The sequence below is a fragment of the Lepisma saccharinum genome, chromosome 28 (assembly GCF_977018435.1).
Source record: "Lepisma saccharinum chromosome 28, izLepSacc3.1, whole genome shotgun sequence".
In the NCBI taxonomy this organism is placed as follows: Eukaryota; Metazoa; Arthropoda; class Insecta; order Zygentoma; family Lepismatidae; genus Lepisma; species Lepisma saccharinum.
The window spans coordinates 24,661,254-24,685,418 of record NC_139256.1 but is presented as its reverse complement, the minus strand read 5'-3'; the positions used below and the strand labels follow the sequence as shown (position 1 = coordinate 24,685,418).

The window sequence follows — 24,165 nt, the reverse complement described above, 5'->3', positions numbered from 1 at the left end:
GTTACTTCACTCTAAGTACAGCCAACAGGTTTAATGTCATTCGGACAGTCTAAATGACATACCAACGCCACCTGTTGAAATAACCTTGTAACTACTTGGAAACAGCAAATGGGCCATATTGGATACTAGGCCATATTAGGTACAGGTACCTTACATAAGAAAAATATACTAGAAACGTTTATTTGTAAAGTACGTTGCCATTTATCGTGACGTTTCATGCTGCGGCGTTTTCAATTACTTGAATTACTCATGTGAATACCATGATAACTACACATGCGTGTAGAACAATCGAGCGCATCTCTATATGCTTTGTTTCTTGTTAAATCGTGCGCATGGACATAAAAGTTATGCTTACGAGTCATTATAGTTTTACCGCCTGAAATGTTCAAATTAAAAGCAATTAATGTTCGAAGGCGTTGAATCAGTGGCGGCGATTAGGAGGGCGAGGGGGCAACTGCCCCTCCACTTTTAGCCACTTTTGCCGCCACACTATTCTAAACCTTCTATACAAATGGAAATATACTGTCTTTGCCCCCGCCCCCAATTTTGGCACCTTGCCCCCCCGGTTTTGGAATCCAATCGTCACCACTGCGTTGAATTAATACAGAAGAAGAAAGGAATTCTCCATGGGAAAGTGATTAGCATGACGCACCACACGAAGACAGAGGTTCTGGGTTCAAATCCTGCAGAAGGCGTGGAAGTTGCATTATGTTAATTATCTAGAAAGGCATAAAATGACAACTGAAAAAAGACAAATTCAATCAAATCTATAAAAATGGATGTATGTGTGTATGTTTGTATGTTCCGGCATAACTCTCGAACACCTGGAGCGATTTGAATCAAACTTGGTACGCGTATCACTTGCAAACTCGAAAGAAATACTGGTATTCCTAGGGTCGGGGTGGGAAGGGATGACATGTAAAAATAATCGAAAACGACCGATATTAGTGTGGAATCCATAGTTTTTGGGGTCGCTAAGATGAATAGTGACACTCCCAATGTCGTTCAACTCCAAGACACCCCTGGCACCTCTAGGGGTTTTGGAAAGTGTACTTAGTGATAATACATTGAGTGCAATGTATCTAACACATTATATAAACAAAAGGAACGTAATGAAATTACAGGGTTGCCCTCCGCTAAATTCTTAATGCAGGGTAGCTACTTTGAAGCATCAAATAGACCATATTGGATTCTAAGCAATATTGAGCGCAGATACTACTATATCTTAAGTGGTGGTTACACAGCCCTGCATTTTGGAAAAAAAATTGCGAATGATTTCAAATCAATAGGTGATTCTAGTAGTATTTTCAATGCTGATCACCCACATGATATCCATTTTCCTCCATCACGTCAGAATTTTTCACAATTTCTCAATCAAAATTCTCATATTCGTTATTCCATGACGCCTATTACTGAACGCAATAAAATAAATTTAAACAAAGGTAATTTCGGTTGTTTACAAAACAAATAGGTGATTATGGAAGTATTTTGATTGATTGGTGTTTCAAGTCCACCTTATGCACAGTAAGGCTAATCGGGACTGGACATACAGCTTAAAGCTGGATCCGAACCACTATGTGTGTGGGTATCGAACCCGGGACCCCTTGATTACAAGGCGACGACGCTACCACTACGCCATCAGGAAGGCCATAAGTATTTCGAATATTAATGACAGATATGACATAAATTTTCCCATAGATTAGGATTTTCCTCCACGTCATCAAGTTCAATTAACACACTACATTATAACATTGGAATTTTAGACATTTTGTGAAGGACATTCTTATGAGGGTTTTCGAAAATCGAACTTACGTAATCAAAGTTTACAATTTTCGTATCAATGTGTCTTGCGAAGATAAAAGGTGGATTAAATGCTTACTATTCTATGTGACTTATAGATCAAAATTGGAGGATTTGTATTCTAGAAAACCAATATTTTACCACTAGCTAAACAGAGCCATCTATTAGGAAAATGATGAAACTACATCTTTTATTGTGAAAATAAAGCAGTTAACGTATTGCTATTTTCTGAAAAAAACTAGATATGATGGGTAAAATTGGATTTCATTTTTGGAATCACCATGCTGAAATTATTCACAGAACGGCTATCTGCGAGTCATCCAAACCCATGAAGGCCAGTGCCTCGAATGAAGAAAATACGTATAATAGTGAATAGTGCAAACACTTTCTTTCTTAAAAGAAACGTTATCATAAAGTTCCGAGATGAAAGAGATGAATATTAATGCTTGTGTTTCGTCTACGCCGAGACGCCTGGGAATGCATGCCTTATACAAGATGTAAAACAAGGGAGCAAAAACTTCATTTTGTAACACCGTTACCTGAGTCATTTGTCCCACAGTTAAGATACAAGAATTGCATAAATTACAGCGCCATCTCTACTTGGATTATGGTTGTGGGATTTCCCTTTGTGTATGTTGTAATGACGTGAAATTGTCACAGAGGTCACATTCGGCATCGATGATGATGACCTTTCGAAACATTTCAGAAATGTTACACACTAACTACTATATGTCGAAGTTGGATTATGATGACGTCACCAAAACAATGACACCCTAACATACTTCTCAAGGATTTTGGCAAAGCTAAATTTCTCAGGCAGTATGAGCCATTCCAAATTAATTAACAGTAAAATATAACCAAAATAGTAAGAAAAAATTTGTAACCAAGTTTTGGAAACCATGACTATCCTCCAAAATATAATTGTAAGTTAGTAAATCAAGAACTAAAAAAATTGGAAATATAAAACCTGAAATATATTCATGTCCGATGTTAGAACGAAATTCATGAAAACACACACATGCACCTTGTTTCTTATTTAGTATACTGTACCTGGCGTTTCTGCCACTTTTAGCTAATCGCGAAGAGTGATGATATGATGAAATTGATGAAGCGACACACACCAAAGTCAGGGTTTGAACCCGGGACCACTGGCGTCATACCGTGCTGTGCTAACCACTCCGCTACGAAGGTCGGTACACGCGTGTGATGAAACCATACGTGGGAGTGGTCACGTGTTTACATTTACGTTTACTTCGTTCTTGTAGTGCATAATATTGATCTGCAATTTATAAACAAAGGCAATGACATCTTAATATCTGTGCAATTACAAAATGTGGTTTTAACTAAAAGAAAGCCGTGTAGGAATCCCAAAATTTGTTCCATACGTGGACACATAACTACACACAAGAATTATAATATTCACATCAAGGTAAGCGATTGCATTGTACCGTGCCACAAAGCACACAAGGGGTATTGTAATAGATCCTCGCCAAAGTGATGATGTGAACATCACCACGCTTCAAGCGCCTTTCCCCCAGGTACTCATTAATGAGAAGCTGGGTGACAACCACAAAGCCACTTATTGCAGGGGTATTAACATACAAATTTCTACATGAGAAAACCCATCCCGGGAACTGAACCCAGGTTATCCATATGTTAGTCAAATACCATCTTGATTGCACCACCACAGTTTCTAATAAAATTCCCATATGGTAATAAATGCCTTCGTAGCTAGGTTGCTGATGAACTGGGAATGCTACGTTTGATCCTGGGTAATACACGGATGCTTTATTACGTTTGTTTTTCACATATCTAATCAATGCGCTATTTATCTTCATCGTCGCGATCAAGTTAAAAGAGCTTGTAAAGCGTTATAAAGTACCTAAGAAACAACAATTAGTACTCGGGCACTATGTTTTAAACAGCATATACAGACGATACAATTCAATCTACACGTGTACCAATATACGCAGTACAAAACACACTTCGTTGACCCTGTACGTGAGCGCCAAAGTGGTCATTGAATGAGTCAAACGGAAACAATTAATACATTATCCTTGGTGGCTACAAACGTAATTGCGGTGTTTTGGCGTCATTGTTGATTGATTGATTGAGTTAGTTTATTTTACTTCGCGTTTTGTGCCTCTAGGCTAATTTGCGAAGATGGGGATGAGTGATGAAATGATGAAATTGATGAATGGACATTCACAAACAACCAAGCCCGACCGGGATTCGAACCCGGGACCCTTTTGGCGTCATTGTATCTGGCCACTGAGGTCACTAGGTAATACTGGAAGATTAGTTGATTTGGTTTATTTTACTTCGCATTTCTTCCACTTTTGGCTAATCGCAAAGATGAGGGTGAGTGACGATGTGTTGAAAATGGATGAAGGGACTTTCACAAAAAACACCCATGTCCAGGCCGGGATTCGAACCCGAGACCCCTGGTATCGTAGCGCTGTGCTACCCACTCTGCCACAGAGGTGGCAGCTAATACTGGAATAAAACATAGAACAAAGCTACCCACCAAGTTATTGCGAACTGCAAACGTTGACAAAGAATATATTTTTCACAGCAGCGTATTACATAATTGAATATTCGGAAGAGAATGGCGCCCACGGACCATAGACTCGTATAGAGGACATCAAAACAAACAAATTTTCTCAGTAACATTTTCCTTGTTGGTGCGTCGATTCGACGCTACAGCCGTTCAAAAAAAGACAGTTTTTCCGCCTGGATGCTGGCAACGCAACACAACATTTGATCATATCTGTGACGTCATTTCCTGCGGCGAAACAGCGCCCGGCAGGGTTGCAAGGAAACACAAATTTTGTGAGAAATGACAAACTACCAACCACATTATTACCTGTAAAACGAAGCGAGAGACGCGTCCAGCAGACCAAACAACATAGCCTACCAGCCAGAAGATCAGCAGTCATCTGAGGGGAAGGGGGAAGTAAACCAACGATATGAGAAATGATAAAAACGTACTCAAAATGAAATGTCAAATTTTGTCTCAGCCTACATGTCAAATATCAACAACAATAAATTTTATTGGACTTACAGCTTACATGTGGCTGTTTGCGCCCAGCTACATGTATAATATTTGCAAATCTCGTTGCAAGGTTGATAATTGCAGGTTTGTGTCCAGATGCCTTGTGGAACTTTTGTGCCGATAACATAAGTATTCGAGGTTCACGTTGTTACATGACGGCTAAAACACGTACAACCACAGTAACAATGTAATGATGAATCAGTAGCGAATATACTGCCCTGTTTATAGTTGCAAAGTATTGTATGTGTATCCGGTGCGCAGATAAACACAGTCGTCGGAGAGCTTGTTTTACTACTATTTATATCCCTGAATTTTCAACCATTTTTGTCACTTGCCTCATAATGCCCTAAATATAGTTTATATTGTGTGTTGCTTACCTTTGGAATTTTGAGTTCTTTCATTTCTATTTTGTCATCTGTTCAGTGTGTCACAGACAACTAGTTTCAGAAGGACGAAGTGGATAGACTAAATTGTAGATGCCAACTTGGTAACTAGATTTTGCAAATATTTGACATGTAAGCTGAGACAAAATTCGATATGACCACTTCCACTTGAAGTATTTTTCTTTCTACCATTTTTCGTATCGTCTGTTTACTTCCTGTTAGGTTACAGAACCTGTTTTCTCGTTTTGTTTTACGGTACATAATGTGACTGATTGTAACTGTCATTTTTCACAGAATATGTGTGTTCCTGGCAACCCTGGAACACATCGCTTCACGGCGGAATATGACGTCACAAATGCAATCAAATGTTGTGTGTGGTTGCCAGCATTCAGGCGGCTAAACGGGCTTTTTTGAACGACTGTAGCACCGAAATTATGCACCAACGAGAAAAATGTTACTGAGAGAAGTGGTTTGTTTTGATGTTCTCTATACGTTTCCGTGGTCTCTGGGCGTTAAAATGACACCCTGCATATCGTTAACTTTGTACTTTATAAGATACATGTACTTGTATTCCCACATTTGAAATACTTTTTCGGGAAGCAGTTCTACCTATGCTCCCTTTCGGCACGCCCTTGTGCACACGCACACACGCATTCGTGCCGCTTTACTTCACAATGAGTAATGAGAAGGTCATAACACAGATTAGCAATACTTATTGCTTCACAACATACCTCAGCAGCCTGCTAATGATTCTTATGCGTAAATAATATCCCAACGGTCAAAGGCGTCTTCAAATGGCTTGACTGCCCATTAAACCGATTCAAAAACAATAAAATTAAGTCGACATGAAAGAAATAGCAGAAGGTGTTTGTAATTAAGCTGATACTAAGGTCTCAATCACAAACCCTGACAGCTTCTGTAAACAAACGGTCTCACCGATTCGATGTATCACTCCGCGTCAGCTGATCCATGACCGCAATTATCTGCTGTTACACTCAATAGTTCGCCGGACCTATTAATTTTATATAAGAGCCTCTGAATGTGAGAACCCGCTCTCAAAACATCAGACGAATATGCAGCCGCATACCTTGTTACTCTCCCGGTCATTCTCTCTTTCGTAACCCTTAAAACTGCAGACACTGACACACCACTGCACTGGGATACCAACTTAACCACTTCATTTACTGGTTTCTCAGGATACCACTGACAGAACGTTACATAAATATTGAGTAGAATCTGTTTCTCACCCCTTTTGAAAGACTGTCCTTGCTGGTGTTTTGAAAACAAGCTCGGAGAACACTGAGACCTTCCCGCACGCACAGAACTCGGCATGTTATTTTTCTAAGGATAAGTCAGGCAATATTACTAAGTTGCACTACTTCCTTGCTGTTCACATGATTATTTTTAGAAAATAACCAATGTTATAAAATATCATTATGTACACAAATCTCTAAGCTCATTGAAAGTTACAATGCATATTACTACAAAATGTTCACACTTATCTTGCCTTGCCATGTCACCAAGTTATTTTACGAAGTGCACTATATTTGGCGGAACAAAAATCGTTATTAGGATGCTTGTCAAAGTTTCCAACCGCAATAAATTTACGAACTTTCTTTGTCATCATCATCAATATATTTATTGGACTTACAGCAATGCATATGGCTGTTTATGTCCATTATATATTTTATTTACATAAGATACAATTTACATAAAATCTACAAACAAATTTCAAATACACTCCTATCTATATCATCCTTAGAAATATACATTACCATGTTATATCATTTTGTCTAAAGAAATGCAAGTAAAATATATTCAATTCGCATGCAAAGAAAGAAGCCAAATTTATGGGAACTGATTACTGGTGCAAAGAGTTAATCATAAAGGTGAAGCAATAAGTACAAAAGAAAGAGCATTGGGTTTAAAGTGAGATGTCATTTGCGGCAGCGTATCCCATACTACAAATTTGCCATTGTTTTACCTTACGTAATGAATCCTGTAACAACGCTGGATTTTCGTGTGGATTATTTTACTTCTATGAGTTTGCAATGCTTTCTGCATGCAGGTGGTTTTATTTACAGAAGGTGTCAGGGTTTGTGATTTGAACTATAGTGTGACGTTAAGAACAGAAAAAAAATGTATATTGAGACAGGTATGACCTATCTTATGTACCGTTCGAAAGATTGTTTCATTTCAATTAAAGAACCTCTATATAATTTTTGACTCGCGTACTTTCGACGTGGCCTTTGGCCAAGTCTTGTACGCTCGCATGCGTGGCCTTCGGCGACGTTGTGGGCGTAATCATATTATAGATGGGGTAAAATGTCTGCATGTTGTATTGGATGAAGGGGAACAATGTTAGCTAATTTGAAAAGTTTAGAAAGTATGTATGGGCTCTAATAAGGTACAAACATTTAAAATAGTATTGTCTAATTAATGAACCGAGTAAGTAATAACCGTTTAAAGATAATTAGTTGGATGCTTTGCATAAACGAATTCAATAGCGACACTAAATTGGAAATGCAATATTTACATCTTTTGTCATTTTCACATTTTTAAACGTAATTGGAAAATATTTGTTTTCCGTCATTCCCCTCAAATTCCCATCTTGCCTCTGTAATAAATTCTGACGCTCGTATTTTGAAATACGAGAAGTCTAGTATAATTCACTTACATTAGTTTTCGGGGTGAAAATAAACATTATTCAAGTTCCCTAGCAACGTCTTTTTCCATGGTGAACAACAAGTACGACAAACTCTTTAAATAATTGTTTGTTATTATACCTCTAAACGTTTAATTAAAACAACCACAATGTAAATATTTTTACATTGAGTTTACCAATATATACGTAATTCTATCTGGACTGAAACTCCTTATGTAGATGTCAGTCTTGTTTGAGGCACCTTTTCTAACCAGGAGTTGATTCATCTGTGTGCTGTTGATCTGTGAGGACTAATGTAGTTAGACAATTAAAATTTGAAGGAAAATATGTGCTGCAAAAAATGCTCATGCCAACGGGTTGCTAAGGACATGCAAAAGGGCATTTTCACCCTTAAAAAAGGGCAAAATAAGCAATGTCTTAATTTTCTCGGTCTTTTGGGACGATTTCATGGGGGGTCGTAATCGGGCATTTTTTGCCTCCAGGGCTTCCTTCATGGAGAAAATTTATGTCAGTGAGTCAGTGGTGGGATATATTGGATATGGGCGTCAGACATTTAATTAATTAGCAAAACGCATTACTCTGTCATTTTAGTAACCGCTAAATGATACTGTCAGAGTATTATTTATAAAACATCTACATAATATCTAGTCTGGTCTACATCCGAATGCAACGCTGATACTTCGAATTTTAAAATATCAATAACGATAGAAGTAGGGATGGCAACGAGAGAAGACGAGGACGAATCCAGACCACAGTGTAAAAAACCGAGACTAGAACGAAAGAAGATACAAGATGAGACAAAATCTTAACAGAGCGATATTCTAATCCTTTTGTGGGTTCAAACCACACCAGAACTTCCTGTCGATATTATACATTAGTAGCCTATTACTTAATTCTATCATATATTCATTTCCAGGTCACTTCAATTATATAAACATTTAGTGCATTGATAGTAGAAGTACACCATGTTAACTTTTTTGAGGTGTACCAACTGTCACAGTATATTCCTTGTTGCTATACGTGATCTCTACCATTAATAATTTAGTCTTATTTGTTACACTCACAGTAAGACAGATAATTTCGCTAGAAATAAAATTATTTACCGTATGACCCAGACATAAAGACAAATTACATGATTTGTTGAACGAAAATAAACTTCTGCTTTAGTTTCTTATAATAAATATTCTTTAGTTATTTGTATCTATTATTTCGTGACTGAGTTACGAGCGAGACAGTCATCTGCAACTCGACAATACACATAGAACGGTGCCTTCCGGATAGAATAGTGGCCCTCACTTTGTAATCAAGTAGCCCCGGGTTTGATTCCACATTAATTCACATTGGACATTGATTCGGATTCAACTTTCAATTGATTATCCAGTTCCGATAGCTTAACTGAGCATAATGTGCAATACAAATTTGATTGATTGATTGAATTGATGTTCTAAGTCCACTTTATGCACAGAAAGGCTAATTAGGACTAAATCTACAGTTTAAAGTTGGATCCGAACCACTATGTGCCTCCACCGGGTATCGAACCCGGGACCCTTTTATTACAAGGCGACGACGCTACCACTGCGCTATTGGGGAGGCCCCTAAAACAAATTTGGCTTGAATTTTACAACTCGTTACGAGATCAGGTCTTATTTTGCAGTCACAAGACGAGACTTATATCTTTGGATGGAATGTATTTTAAAAGAGGACGCTTTAAATATACCGAACTTGCAAGCTACAGGACAACTTAAAACACATGTTTTTAATCTCGAAACGGACGTTGTCACCGGATAAGCTGCAGTCTACCGTGAAATAGTTTTAGCCCACCTTCTTGCCTACCGAAATAACCTACATGAAAAATTTTCTTAATCATTTATAGTACAGCCAGAACCGCACACACAGGGAGAGATATGTACTGTATACATTCGTTTGGTTCTCTACTAGTACTAGCACTGCAATACATACTAGTATACACCTAGCAGACAAGTGTAGAAGGGGAACAGCACACAATGAGCATGAGTGTTAACCACTTTTTGCTTTGGGGGTGGGGGGTTGCCCACAACAGATTGCTTTTGTCTTGGCTCGTTGAGATTGGTCAGTTGCAGAATGGTGCCCTTATTTAATTGAAAAGGCTGCATACTTTTCGGTGGGGAAATCTTTGATCCTTGATTCCATTTTCCGTTGAGGGGGATGAAAACATCCCTCACACGGATAAAAATATTTTTTTCTCTTACCGGGATTAATTTCTTGTGGGGGGGGGATAACCCTGGCACTCTTCCGGGCCGTTCATTCAAGCACTGGTATTAACACAGTTTGTGGCTGATCGAAACAATACGTACATTCATACATCCGCCATTTTTAACAAATGGTTCTGGACTACCTTGCTTCTCATAGCGTGCACCTTTCATTCTCACAGTTCGTACCATCACTTCTGAAACCCTGTTTGCATGTGTGACAGAGAAACAAGGTGATAAAGGTAGAGAGAGAGAGAGAGAGAGAGATATGTGGAAAGAGAAATATAGGAAAAGAGACGGAGAGAAAAGGATAACTAAATATACAAAAGACAGAGAGAGAGAGAGAGAGTGAACCCTAACAACCATAAATACAGAGGCAGAGCCCACAAGCAAAACATTTCCTCTACTCTTCACCCCAATTGAAAGAAATTCTACAGCGACGTCATCGAACCGAGACCTGCAGTTTTATTACGAAAGCAACAAATAGATACTTGGGTGAGAGCACTTGTGGCCATCGTATTCTCTGATCTAACCCAGCGTCACACAGAAGCCAAAGATCACAGACAATAAAACAACCCGTGAGAAAGTATATGAGGAGAAAGCGCGCCATCTATATTCCTTTTGCAAAACTTTCCTGCACACCCTTGGCCGTTCACCTAGTTTCGACATCCGAATTGAGCAAAGAAGTATGTATGCGGACCATTCTCAACGGCCTTGCAAGGTTTGGGTGTATTTAGTTCCGAACCAGGATTCCCTTTGTGAAACACCACAACGCCACATTATGCACCGGAGCGAAACGTGGAACTTTCATTTTTTCCAGCCTTCTTTTGTTTGTGAATTAGCGTGTTCTCCCAGCGAGGACGTTGTTCCTTTCGGTTCATTCAGAGGGTGACCGGAGTCTACTTGCTACGCTTATGTCTGTTCGTGCATGCCCATAATCCGAGAGTTGAAGAAGACTTGTCTCTACCCCACTGACTATGTCCTTCGTCTAGAAATAGAACCTCCAATTATATTAATGTGGAGAATTGTGCGGAAGCAAATTTTCAAGAAAAATGTAAACTTGTACGCGAAGGTTGAAGAAAATATCAGGTCTCTACCTTGAGCAGTACGATGTGGTATCAAAAAGTTTCGGGACTGGCGCTACCATCTGGTAAAAAATTCACACTCGAAGCAGTCATCTTGCTTACACACGCCTTCTGCCATTTCTAACGCATCCTGGAAGACATGATCTATTAGCGTGTTCAACATTGCCTAAGTATCTGCTTGGATTACCTCAATCGAATCAAACCGGCTCGGCTGCCTTTCAATTTGATCTCCTGTTCGGGGAACAGAAAGATCTCGCACAGGGGCCAAGTCAGACGAGTAGGGTGGGTGAGGGCCAAAAGTCATGTAGTTTTTGGTGAAAATATCCCTGGCGATCAATGAAGTGTGAGGCGGTGCGTTGCCGTGATGCAAAAGCGACTAGCTCTTTTCTCGGCGAAGTTCGGGACGATGTCTTTGCACATATCTTTTTAGCCGCGGTAAGGACTGCTGGAACGAATTCCTTGTACACAATCCCTTTTATCTCACAGAAATTGATAAGCACGTACTCTTGACTTTGCTTTTCACCTGTCTCGCTTTATTCTAGGTCTTGGTGAATTTTGTCTTTTCCATTGTTTGTCTCAGGGTCGTAACCGTCAACCCAGTTCTCATCACCAGTGATAACCCTGGACAAGAAGGTTGCATCGCAGGAGGCAACCTGACGAAGGTCCTTGCAGAAGTCAACACATTTCTGATCAGCTGTCAGGGTCCTCGGAACAGATTTGACGCTGACACAATGTGTGACCAATTCAGCAGTCAGAATTCATTTGCATGTGTCATCACAACCAATTCCCACCTCATCAGCAAGGTGGTGAATGATTCGACGTTGATCCTGACGAACGAGCTGTTGAACTTTGGAAACAATGTCAGACGTTATGCAACTGACAGGCCTCCCTATGTGTTCGTCGTCCTGAACGGATGTCTGACCGGCCCTGAACCGAGCATGCCATTATTTACCCTTGTACGGCTCATGCTTTCTTCCCCGAACACTTGTGTAACCATAGCCAAGTTCTCCGTCACACTTTTCCTAAGATCTGCACAAAATATGATGTAGAGGGAGATTATTTCCATAACATCTTTGGCTGGTATGCATTAGAAGCTTCGGAACGAGTCACAACTCTCGAAGCAGCCAATCAACGAAGCGAGCCGCTGACGTCATCTCAACCCAGAACCTATCGCTAAGCCACTTGCTCAGGCTCCACACGCCCACTAGGCTCGCTAGACAGACTCGCGTACCCCGCTGGAAGTGTTCCGAAAGTAATTCGACTCTACACTCGTTGTTTCTCTCTCGAGGCTATACCGAAATCCCAAGAATCCACATATAGGACTTCAAATAAAAGGACGTAAACAGTCAGTGCGTTCACCCACCTGCGTGAAAATTTGTACATTGACTCCCAAGAAAAGCTAGTATTACAATCTACCGTTACATCGCGTTAGAATAAATGCTGTCCAGATGGCAGCACCGAACCCGAAATTTCTTAACAGTACCTCGTATAAGGCCAATAGTTAAAAATCTAATATATCAATCCAACATGGCTGACTTTTTTCAATAAGGTAGATTATTTACTTCACAGTTCGTGTCTGTAGTAGTGCCACAGAGGAATCTATGTTTTGTACGAGAGCACACATTTGTAGCTCACTGTGTTTGGTTTGTATACCCCGCCTCATGCAATCCATCTAGAAATTGAAAATGAGATTCCGCTCAGACTGATGTTAATGTAATGAGAATACAGTGCGTCACCAAGAAACATCCATCTAAGAATAATGTACCGAGAGTTCAAAAAGCAAGGGAACAGAAAGTTTTCAGAAATATTTTCTGATCGCGCAGTTTTAGGAATGGTGGAATTATTTTCTAATCTCTTAATTGTATTACCTTTAAAAAAATGTATTGATTTATCTTTACTGCATTATTGGAAAGGATATTTTGTAAGATCTGCCAGTGAGTTTGGTACACACCCCTCTAACAGACACCTTTGAAAGGGTTCATTCTGACGGTCATTATTGTCTCAATCAACTACTCCGTGTGAATTTTGAAGAAAGACGTAATTATTTTTGTTTATTTAACGTATAAATAATCGCATCAATATGTTATTAAATCAGCACAAAATTGTTGTCAAAATCGGTTTGAAGTCAACATGTTTCTTATTTTTAACTTTGTGAACACTTGAAATTAAATATTGCCATGGTGGCGTGGTTAGCATAGCGCGCTGCGACCTCAGGAGACGCGGGTTCGAATCCCGGCCTGGGCTTTGAGAGTGTCACGTCATCAATTTAATCATATCAGCACTCATCCTCATCGTCGCGATTATCCAGAAAGAAGTGGCAGGAAAGCTGTATAAAATAACCCAATTTAGTCATTCAATCAACGAAAATCAAAGTTCTAATAAAACATGAGCTACCTAGACTGGAATTCCTATTTGCCTTGCCGCCTGGTATGTGCTGCTAACGGTTGATCGTGAGAAAAAAAGTAGCAGCTATACCTTCTTTCAATTTTCAGTCAACTTAGGAACACACCACAGTCTAAATGTACTAGACTAGTGTCAGTTTCATACCCACAAATTCTTCTTTCCTTTGCGCTTAGTCTTGCCAACCTTCCCGGAATCGAACTCACTCTTCCGGTTTCCGGAAAAACTTTGTTGTCTCCGGGAATGACTATATTTACCGGCTGGTATCGGTAGAGGAATTCCAATTCATGACCAGCTGGGAATAAAGAAAATTAAGTACAGTGCGTTCGATTTGGCTCTGGGCTGAGATATCGCGTGAACAACTTTGAAAAACTCTAGAGAAAGATGAGAAGGAATCATGTGTTTGCGTTGCACCTGGCTTTCTCCCCAGGAAGGAAGAGAGTGGTTCCTTGCAGAACCCTTCGCACACAATGTTTGCATAGAGGGCATGCGTCGTGGGGCTGACACGTCTCGTTTTACTTTTTAAATTAGAAGTCTGCAACTTCGTGACGTGAGTTCGAACCCTCGTGAGATCAATATTTTTTTTCAAGGTAAAGAGTTACATGTGACAGGTTTCGAAATTAGACTCCATTATTTCGGCTCAATTTGACATTTACGAATATGATTAATGCATAACATAATTGCGATATAAATATAATTGCCTACATGCCATGTGGGTGCATAAGCGAGACGTTACGGGACGGATATGCCGGCATCTGCGTCATGTCACGCGCTATCTCGGCCCAAAGCTAAAAAGAACCCACTGCATTATTGCACGTTATTAACGCGTGATAGAGTTACAGAAAAAAAAGAGTGGGCATGTATGTTATTTCATGTGGAAGGATTTTGTTATAGCTAGTATTACAGCTTCAGAAGGCGTATGTGTGTATCTGTATATTTGTTTTGTTTACTTACAAATTCTGCTTGGTCAAGTTGATTCAATTTTGTTTTCACAGTAGCAAGACCTCAAACAGATAACAGCTGATATTCAGGACATTAGTCTTCCAGAACGTTTTAATCTAATGGGCTTGAAGGCTGTAAAGAATCCTATCATTTTGTTAATGCAATATTTGTTTGTTTACGATATTTCAGGCAATCAAAGAGCAAGCAATCACATTACTCTTTAGCACGCCACATATCGTATTAAAACAAAACAATTCAGTTTTGCCTCTTCCATATGAAATCAAGGAATAAATGCCTTTATTGCCCATAGATGGTAGCAATGCATTACATTAATTTTATTATTTTTAATTTTTTTAAATTTTGTACAACTGAAGGCATACAGTCTCTAATAATTGCAGTAGTTGTGTTTTTTTTTAACGTAGATTGTTTTAAGCCTCAAAATTAATTCGAAGTCCTTGGCTTTGATTGGTTACCCAATGATCCAATGGTAATTTACGGAGAATTTAGTATAACAAGAATTAAAATCCTATAATTTGCAATATACTTAACTCAAGTCATCGCTTTACTGAGCTTTTGAATGAGTATTTCTGGCACACACAATTATAGTAACTGTATCTATTTCAAACGCTCCAATACAATATATGGAAAGAGCGAATGCGAGGTCCATTAAAACAAACACGATTGAGTCATGCAAAACTTACTTGTGTTGCAACAGTTGCAGACACAAGAGATATCAAGTGACACAGTTTTCATAAAGGCAAGGTCAAAAACAAGCCAGATACTCAAATTCATGCATTGCAGTCCAATACATTATCAAATTTCCTGAAAATTCTTAGAACACTATCTGTACATGCTAAACGGGATGTCTTAAACGGGATAATTTAGAATGTGCAAATTGTGTTTTAAGATATAAATGAACATGCACTCAGAACAGTCATCACAATTTTGCACAATTTATTTGTGAATAAGTTCCTATACTTAAAGTTAAAATGAAACTCTTGGATTTTATGTTGGCAACGTAGAACACGATAACGTGATCTCTGAATGATTGTGTCGGTCAAGATGCTCTAGTTTGTATTGTAGTTCATTTTTTGTAATTTAGCATCGACTTTGTGTCATATTTGGATAATCGCAAAGATGAGGATGAGTGATGATATGACCGAACTGATGAAGGAACACTAACAAAGAGTACCCATGCCCAGGATTCGAACCCGGGAGCCTGTGCTAACCACTCCGCCACTGTGGTAGATCGAAAGTCGGCCAAATAAAACATGGTGTAGTTATTGGCATAACTACACTGTGGAACTAAGAGTTTTTCAAATCCCAATGCTTGTTTGTTGACGTCACACGCCGCCCACGCTGTGCTAAGTTCAATATTTCTAAAACGTAGAGTAGGTCTAATCAGTGCAAGAGCCCTCTCGTATGCACGTGTGCACTGCAGAGCGAGCAGCGGTACTGTAGAGTTTTAAGTGGGGCGGAAAGAAGGGAGTCAGCGAGACAGGAGGCTTCGTCGTTCGTGCAGTGAGAAGCCTCTTGTCATCTGATTCATCCAGTGTGGCACTGTAATCATGACAGATGAAACAGGGGTTGATTATGCCACTCCTGCTCTGCTACGTAATGGCCTTGAAGTGCAGTGTGCAGGCGGGTAGTTCACACCGCACGGAGTTAGTCTTTATATCTTGGTCCCGACCTCCGTGGCAGAGTGGTTAGCACAGTTGGCTACGACGTCAGGTGTCCCGGGTTCGAATCCGTGCCTGGCCATGAGTGTTGTTTTTGATTGTCCATTCATCAGTTTCATCAGTCATCCCCATCGCCGCGATTAGCCAAAAGTGGCAGAAAGGATAAATAACAAAAATCATATCATTATGTTAGTTCTCCGTCAGAAGTTCATTGCATATGGAAATTATGTTTTGTGTATTGATCAAAACCATCGAATGTATACTCTGTCCGGGGAATCTCTGGAGCGGGCGAACGAAAACAAGTCACTGCGCAAGTAGTGACTCGAGAGGGCTCGACCAATGAGCAAGTGAGAGGGAATGGGATTGCGTGGAGGGGAAAAGCGACTGCAGCACCCAGCTGTTCGTATCATCGTGTACTGCTTCGCTCCAAACCACCTCATTCTTATCCTTCTGCGCGTCCTTGCTCCAGAGATTACCGGGATAGAGCATAGTTTTTACTTTATGTTAAACTGTAATGCAAAGTACTTGTCTAATAAACGAACTGAAATTGCTCATACAATTTTATTTTTTCAGGTGTTTCTTGTGTTACTCATCAGTAGCGCTTATGCTGAGAAGGATGACGAGGTTAAAGACAAAAGACAAACAGAAGGCGCCGGTATAGGTAGCCTTCAAGGAGGCCAGGGCGCTTTCGAGCAGGGAAGACTCTTGAACGGCTTCGGCCAGGGAGGCCTGGGCGGTGGGTATGGGGGTATCGGAGGCGGGTATGGGGGTCTGGGTGGACTGGGCGGCGGCGGAGCACCTGGGCAGGTCCTCTTCAATAGCCTCCGAGGTCAGCAAGGTGGAGCCGGGTTAGGTGGTCAAGGTGGAGCCGGTCTGGGTGGTCCAGGTGGAGGTGGCGGGTATGGGCAAGGCTTCCCAGGCGGGTACTCGGGTGCGGGCGGGTACCCGTTCGGTGGTAATTCCGGAGGCCAAGGATTGTTCCCTGGGGCATTCGGAGGAGCGGGAGGACAAGGATACGGGGGCTATCCAGGCTATGGTTTTGGAGGGGGTGGCGGACCTGGTTTTGGAGGAGGTCAAGGTTTTGGAGGGGGCTCTCCTGGCTTTGGAGGTGGTTTCGGAGGACCCGGATACGGTGGATTCCCAGGTGGCTACGGTGGTGGACCAGGAGGAGGTTTTGGAGGATCTCAGGGTGGAGGGCTGAGCGGTGGCGCTGGCAACCCTGGTTACAATGTAGGTCCTGCAACCTTCGGAAGATTCGGTGGTGGTGCCGGTGCACCAGGTCTGCAAGGTGGGTACGGAGGGCTCGGTGGCGGTCTCGGGCAGGGACCGTACGGCGGGTTAGGCCAAGGGGTGCAGGGAGGAGGTCCCCAATTTGGTGGAGGAATTGGCACTCTCGGGGCAGGAGTTCCAGGAACTACCCTGTACAGCAGCTTGGGACGTGGAGGCCAGGGAGGCATCGGCGCATCCCAATTGGGTCCCGGGGGACTTGGAGGAGGACAAACGTACAGCAGCTTGGGCCAAGGGTCAGGCGGAGACGGTCAAATAAACGCAGGAGGTCTTGGAAGCTTGGGCAGTGGCCCTGGAAAGGTCATCTTCAGCAGTTTGAGCCGAGGACAGTCATCTGGAACTGGAGGCTCCAGTAGCAGTACTGGTAGAGGTGCTGAGACAAGTCACATTCCAGTAGTCCAAAGGCCTGTGGGTTTTGGAAGAGGTGGACCTGCATACAGCCTTATTCACGGATCCCCTTCTGCCAATATACAAAGCTAATCTGCTCAATGGTAAGTCCATTTCACAATATAGTTCAACCTTGTATTAATATTACAGAAGTGGAAGGGTTAGTGTTACAGACTTAACTGACTAAAACAGCATATTAATGTACCGAGCCAATTACAGCCTAGCGATACATTAGCATTTTAGCAGTGAAATTGGGATTCGTTTAAAAAAATTCTTACATCCAAAATCCTCATAGCCTGTCATGACATGTCTGTTTATTGAACACAAAGATAATGTTTTTGTTAAAGCAATGTTTGTATCTTATACTAAAATTAAGATTGGTTCATTTGGTTCATTTTATAGTTTTCTGCCACTTTTGGTTAATCGCAAGGTGAGGATGATACAATTGATGAAGGGACACTCACAAAGAACACCAACGCCAAGACAGGAATTCGAACCCAGGACAAAAAATTAAAATTAATGCAGTGTAAACAAAAGTGACTTGGTAATATAACACAATGAACAACATAATAGAAGCAGAGGAGAAAATATTTTCATCACTTACAGAAAGCCAATGCTCAAGAAACATTTTCATAACTGGTTTACTTTGTAAAATTATAGTTATTACTAGGTTAGCAAAAATGACAAAAAAGATTGTGTTATAACTCACGGGAATATTGTTGTGTGCCCCCAAAAATGAAGTTTAAAGAAAAAATAGTAATACATTGCAAACAGGATCACAAAAATATTACTTTCATTGGCCAATTTAAAAAAAAAACTGACAAATTACAGTCCAAGTAGAAAAACACACTTTTACTGACGTGACTGCCTATTTAACCACCATAATATTGTAGAAATAAATAATTAATCAACTTCATTTATGTACAGAAGCTATAGTGTTTCAGAATAGATGTTTCTTGCAGACGAGAGCGAAGAATTATTTTGCTGAAGATGGCATACCAAGACAACATATTCAAAGAAATTGATGGACCTTTTTTACAAGTTGTTCACACAGAGCTTGCATTAAGAAAATATACAGGGGATGAACAAAAATATGGAAACACCTGCGAAGAAATGCCGGAATACTGTAGCTAATAAGGAGCAGGACCGCCTTTAGCTTCCAAAACGAACTGCAGTCTCCGAGGAATGGACAAATACAAGTGGATAATGGGATCTTGCACCATTATTCTGCAAAACATGGTCAAAATCCTCCTCAGTGTCCTTCGGTCTCTGTCACTCAGTGTACATTTTCGTCCACACAGGTGTTTATCTGATGATGTCTTTCCGGACACACTATTATGTCATAATGATCTTGGATAGAGTTCCCCTCGATACGCCAAATAACATGGCTACTTTGGTAACAGAGGCGCCTGCAAGGCGAGCACCAAGAATTTGCCCTCTTTGAAACACTGTCGGCTCGGACATGATTCAGTATCAACTGCACTGCACGCTATCTACAGTCCAAATTTCGACTCCTATCAGTCCGACAGGGTCCCATCTCACGGTGCAAAACAAAAGAATGTCGCACCGCGTCCGATTTCAAGTGGAAAAAATGCGTCGATATCACCCGTTCCGATGTCGTGGTGTTTAAATATTTTTGTCCATCTCCTGTATGTTCTAAGCAAGTTGATCTTTGAAACTGAGTAGGAATTATGAAATAATATATCTAACAATTTCGATCTATCAGGTTATGTAATATTTTAACAGACACTTTCATAATTTAGAACAATGGTTTTCATGGCGTTCACGGTGTGTTAAATTGAGCAGACTGTTCGTAGATTCACAGTAGAAAGCAAGTTTTTTTGCAAACCCCATAAATCAAATAAATTCACACACATTAAATATTACGTCATCATGAGCACTTCGAGATATACGTCGTTCTCGGATCTCATGCTTTAATAGCGAAGAAAGTATGTTAGAAACGAAATCAAAAACTGCAAGGTTATGCATTTCAAGGATAACACGCATGTAACAGAAGTGACGATCTTGGGAAACATGTCGCATGAGAACGAGAATAAATTTTTCACACGTTAGTCACACGGCGTTGGAGTATTTGCACGTAACTAAGTGTGGGAGGACATCTTGGGTAGGATGCAGTTCTGAGGCGCCATCTTATTTCACCTCTTGCAAGAGACGTCGTACAGTGTTACTTAAACATTGTTTATGGTTTGTTAAGAAGACTATGAAATTGTCATTAGCATATTTATGGACACTACGTTCCCATTGTTAATGAGACGGTGTGTCACACGTGATGATGTAAATTGTGTGGACATTTCCACGATGCTGCAGAGTAACGGTGGTCCATGTAACACTTACTTAGATAACAAAAGAAGATGACTCAGATTTAAAAGATAGAAAAAGTAGAACAAGTCACAGGTAAATGTGTATTTCCCAATAACCACCTTGACTTTAGAAAAAGTTCCAGTTTCTATAAGGAGGTACAGTGTCTCTCAAAAGTCTCAGGACGACATTTTAAACTAGGCAACCCAATTTGCACAAGGCGTTGGTGGGTTGCGTGTAGAGTTAGGCTCAATTTCAGGGTTGCCACATGCACAATATATATTTATGAAATACGCGAAAGAAATAAATCCAAGTATTATAATTATTATATATAACTAGGAAAAAATATCAGTATTACATTTGTTGCAAATGAGAAATACTTTCTGAAAGAGAGAACATCGATTTTCTAGTACCTCATTCCTGATGAATCTACACAAAGAAAAGAGGAGAGAGGAAACGGAAGAGGACAAAAGAGAGGAGAAGAGAGAAAGCGAAAGAGGAAGAGCAAAGTAAAGGAGGGAAGAAAATACAGGACAGAAGTGAATAGGAAAATAAGAATAATGTCCAATGACAATAATGAGTTAGAAGAAATAACTCACATTTTCACAACTACCAATATTCTCGTTTTTCTTCATCACTTCGAAAATTATTTCTCGAAGATGGCTGCTATACTACAAGAAAGCAATTCAAAGCTAAAGTAAACAGTTCAACTACATGTATACCCAACAACAGTTACAATATTGGAGGGACAGAATTGTTGATACAACGGAAGGAAAGAGCGTGGTGTAGTGGTTAGAGTTCTCTATTGGGCTGCTAGTGGTCCCAGGTTCGATCCTCCTTGCGAGGTGTTCTCTCCTTTCATTAATCAAGAGCATGGTGACATTATTTGTAATAGCAGAGTAAGGTGGTTACATTGTTCTGCATCTGGAATTTATATATTAAAAATACCGAATTGACACACGTTCAAAGGGATATTTTCATGTAAGTTCGTAATTTATGATACTCTAACGACAATTGTGTACTGCTTCAAAGACATTGACACATATTAATGAAATAACTATTTATATTTGTGGCAATTCCGGACATACTAATTTTACCCCTTTCCCGCTCGAGTTCAATGCAAAGATACCTCCACAAATATCGACTGAAAAGTTTTCATCATGTGAAATTCTCCATTAAATGTTTTCGCTGATTCGTATTACCTTCGTTTCCTTTGTTACAAACACGTATTCTTTGCACATTACATTTAGGAGGAGAGTTGCATCTACATTTCACATTGGTCAGCTCCTTCTGCATGGTTTCAAGAGCGAAAGCTTGTAGGGTAGTGGATACCGTTAAGGATTGTTAACCTGATGGTCGTAGGTTCAAACCCCACCGATGGCAGAAAATTTTCGTAAGTTTTAGACATATCCCATTGTGTTCATTGTCCACGCCGTGTGAAACGGAATGCTTCAGTTTGGAATTATCGATGGGCGGAGGGGAAACATTAAATTACAAAATTTCAACGAACTGAGAAAAATTGGACAATTTTTATAAATATTACAATTACATTCATGTTTTTAGTGATATATTCGCAGGTAAAATCAAAGATCTTACACGCCTTCCCCCGTGTGTATGGGTATGTCCACAGGTAGAGGCAAGCAAGATTTTCCAGGGGGTCAAAGGAAGCATATTCTCCCCCATAACAGTGATGCCACCTCAAAAAACACTGCTAAACTGTAAAAAACATGCCTCAGGGCATTAATAAATATGAACAAATTCAATGGGATTTGGATTAATGAAAGTTCCAATTCTTTAAGCGTACGGAGAAGAATTCAAGCAGAATTCACGCACAATTCGCGGAGTCAATAATTCACGCATAATTCCCGGAATTCAAAGAATTCCCGGAATTAAAAGAATTCCTGGTGGGTAGCCACCCTGTAGACATACCATATGTATATCTTCATTGTTACAAATAATTTGAAACACACTGTGGGGTTTCAGGTATAACACTCGATTCGTCAATCGACCTGATCACGTTTGAATAAGACACGTACGTTCCTTTAGAGCTTTGTACTAAGTGTTGGAATGAATAATAGTAGTGACACATTTATGCCATTTTAGCTCGGGTTTGGTACGGGGCACACACACCTGCTAACACGTCGCGAAAATCGGTTGCTCAAACATACTGATAGCACAGAACTTAACCCTCATAACCAACTAACTTTCCCAATTACATTCCCAATAATTCATACATTGTTAGGTTAGGAGGATGTGCCTCTCACCCGACTTTCCTTATCTCTCTAAGTTGATCGAGACGATGAGGATGAATGTTGATTAGAACCATTTTCACCAACTATGTACAGCAACATTATCAACAGCTGCGTAACCTATCGTCAGAGAAAGTTATATTCCTAGCATATTTTTGCAGTTATTTTCTTTTTAAAGGAAATGTTTGGCCAAAAGGTGGTAGTGTAATCCCGACCAATGGGTACGCCACTGAACTCGGTAAAGAACAATGTAGGAATAATCGAATGCTCTTGAAATCCTTTAACTATAGCAGCACTCACGAAATTAGCTGTCGGTGCTGAATGTGGCAACGTTCACCTTGCAGTGTTGCCTAGTCCACGCATCAATTTTACCTCCAAAGAAAATTAGGCCATTGTTATCCGTGATCATTCAAACAAATAGAGACAGGTTCAATGGTTCTTTTAGGGGGAGGGGGAGATCCCGAAATGCTGTTGGATTGGTTGGATTTTCACGACGCTTTTCTGCCATATCGGCTAATCATGGCAATGAGGATAAGTGATGATATGATGAAGATGAAGGAACGCTCACAAGCACCCATGTCGTTCAGACCGGGATTCGAATCCGGCGACACGTGGCAGCGCGCTGTGCTAACCACTCCGCCACGGTGGTAAGGGAGATGATGTTGCAGTATGATGTGACCACCATAGTAGGTGAATTGTCCATTACTATATTCATTAAGTCTGTTTTTCACATTGCGATGATTGAAAGATTGTTTGATTGGTTGAATTGTTGTTTCAAGTCCACTTTATGCACAGAATGGCTAATCGGGATTGAACCTACAGTTTAAAGTGGGATCCGAATCACTATGTGCCTCCACCGGGTATCGAACTCGGGACCCCTTGAATACAAGACGACGACGCTACCACTGCGCCATCGCATGGATTGAAAGAGAAACACTAATCGAGTGAACTGAGCGAGGTAGTACACGCTGCTGCGAAGGCTGGTAACGGAAGTCGCTTCTCCTCCTCCACGCAATCCCGTTCCCTCTCACGTGTCCATTGGTGGAGCCATCGCGCATCACTATCTGCGCAGAGACTTGTTTTCGTTCTCTTGCTCCAAGGATACCAAGAACAGAGTATAGATTTATGTCCCACACTGTAATGAAGTTTTCTGATTGATGAAAAATAATCAATTTTTCTTTACTAGGAACTTGACCTGATAACAGAAGGCACCAGAATGTTTCTGTAAATATTGTAACTACGTAAAAGGTACCGTAATCACCAACACTAACATTATTTTCTTTTTCGTTACAGAAGCGAATGGAGAGAAAAAATTGAATGCTCAAAAATCACACTCCATCCCCGTCGCTAACATCCGATGACGCATCACATTATGTTGTTTTATAAAAGTATAATTGTATGTAAAAAAATGTAATAAAATATTTAAAATTAAAGAATCTCTGTGCTCAATGTTTCTCTTCAACGTTCTATTTATGCTAATCAAGACTGGACGTACAGTTTATCGTGGGATTCGAAGCACTGAAAAGGTGTTCCACCAGCAATCGAATCCTTTGACACAAGATTATGAAGGCTATGCTATACTTCTGTAATCATTTCAATTTGAGGAAAGAAGGTGACCGTGTAGAAGTCAAACTTTCCATCTCATTCAAACTTTCATTCTTTTATAAGTGTAATTTTGAGTGGGCG

The 24,165-nt window shown here is 40.3% G+C and overlaps 1 protein-coding gene across 1 annotated transcript in view; it reads left to right on the top strand.

Moving 5' to 3' along the window:
- LOC145980550 (uncharacterized) overlaps window positions 1–23,915 on the top strand; it is a 28,668-nt gene extending 4,753 nt beyond the window's left edge. Inside the window, exons 2-3 of the mRNA XM_083113571.1 lie at window positions 16,811–18,015; window positions 23,773–23,915. Coding sequence (XP_082969697.1) covers window positions 16,811–18,004 — 1,194 coding nt within the window. The 3' untranslated portion in view covers window positions 18,005–18,015; window positions 23,773–23,915. The remainder of the gene's footprint in view (window positions 1–16,810; window positions 18,016–23,772) is intronic.
- The last annotated feature ends 250 nt before the right edge of the window (window positions 23,916–24,165 follow it).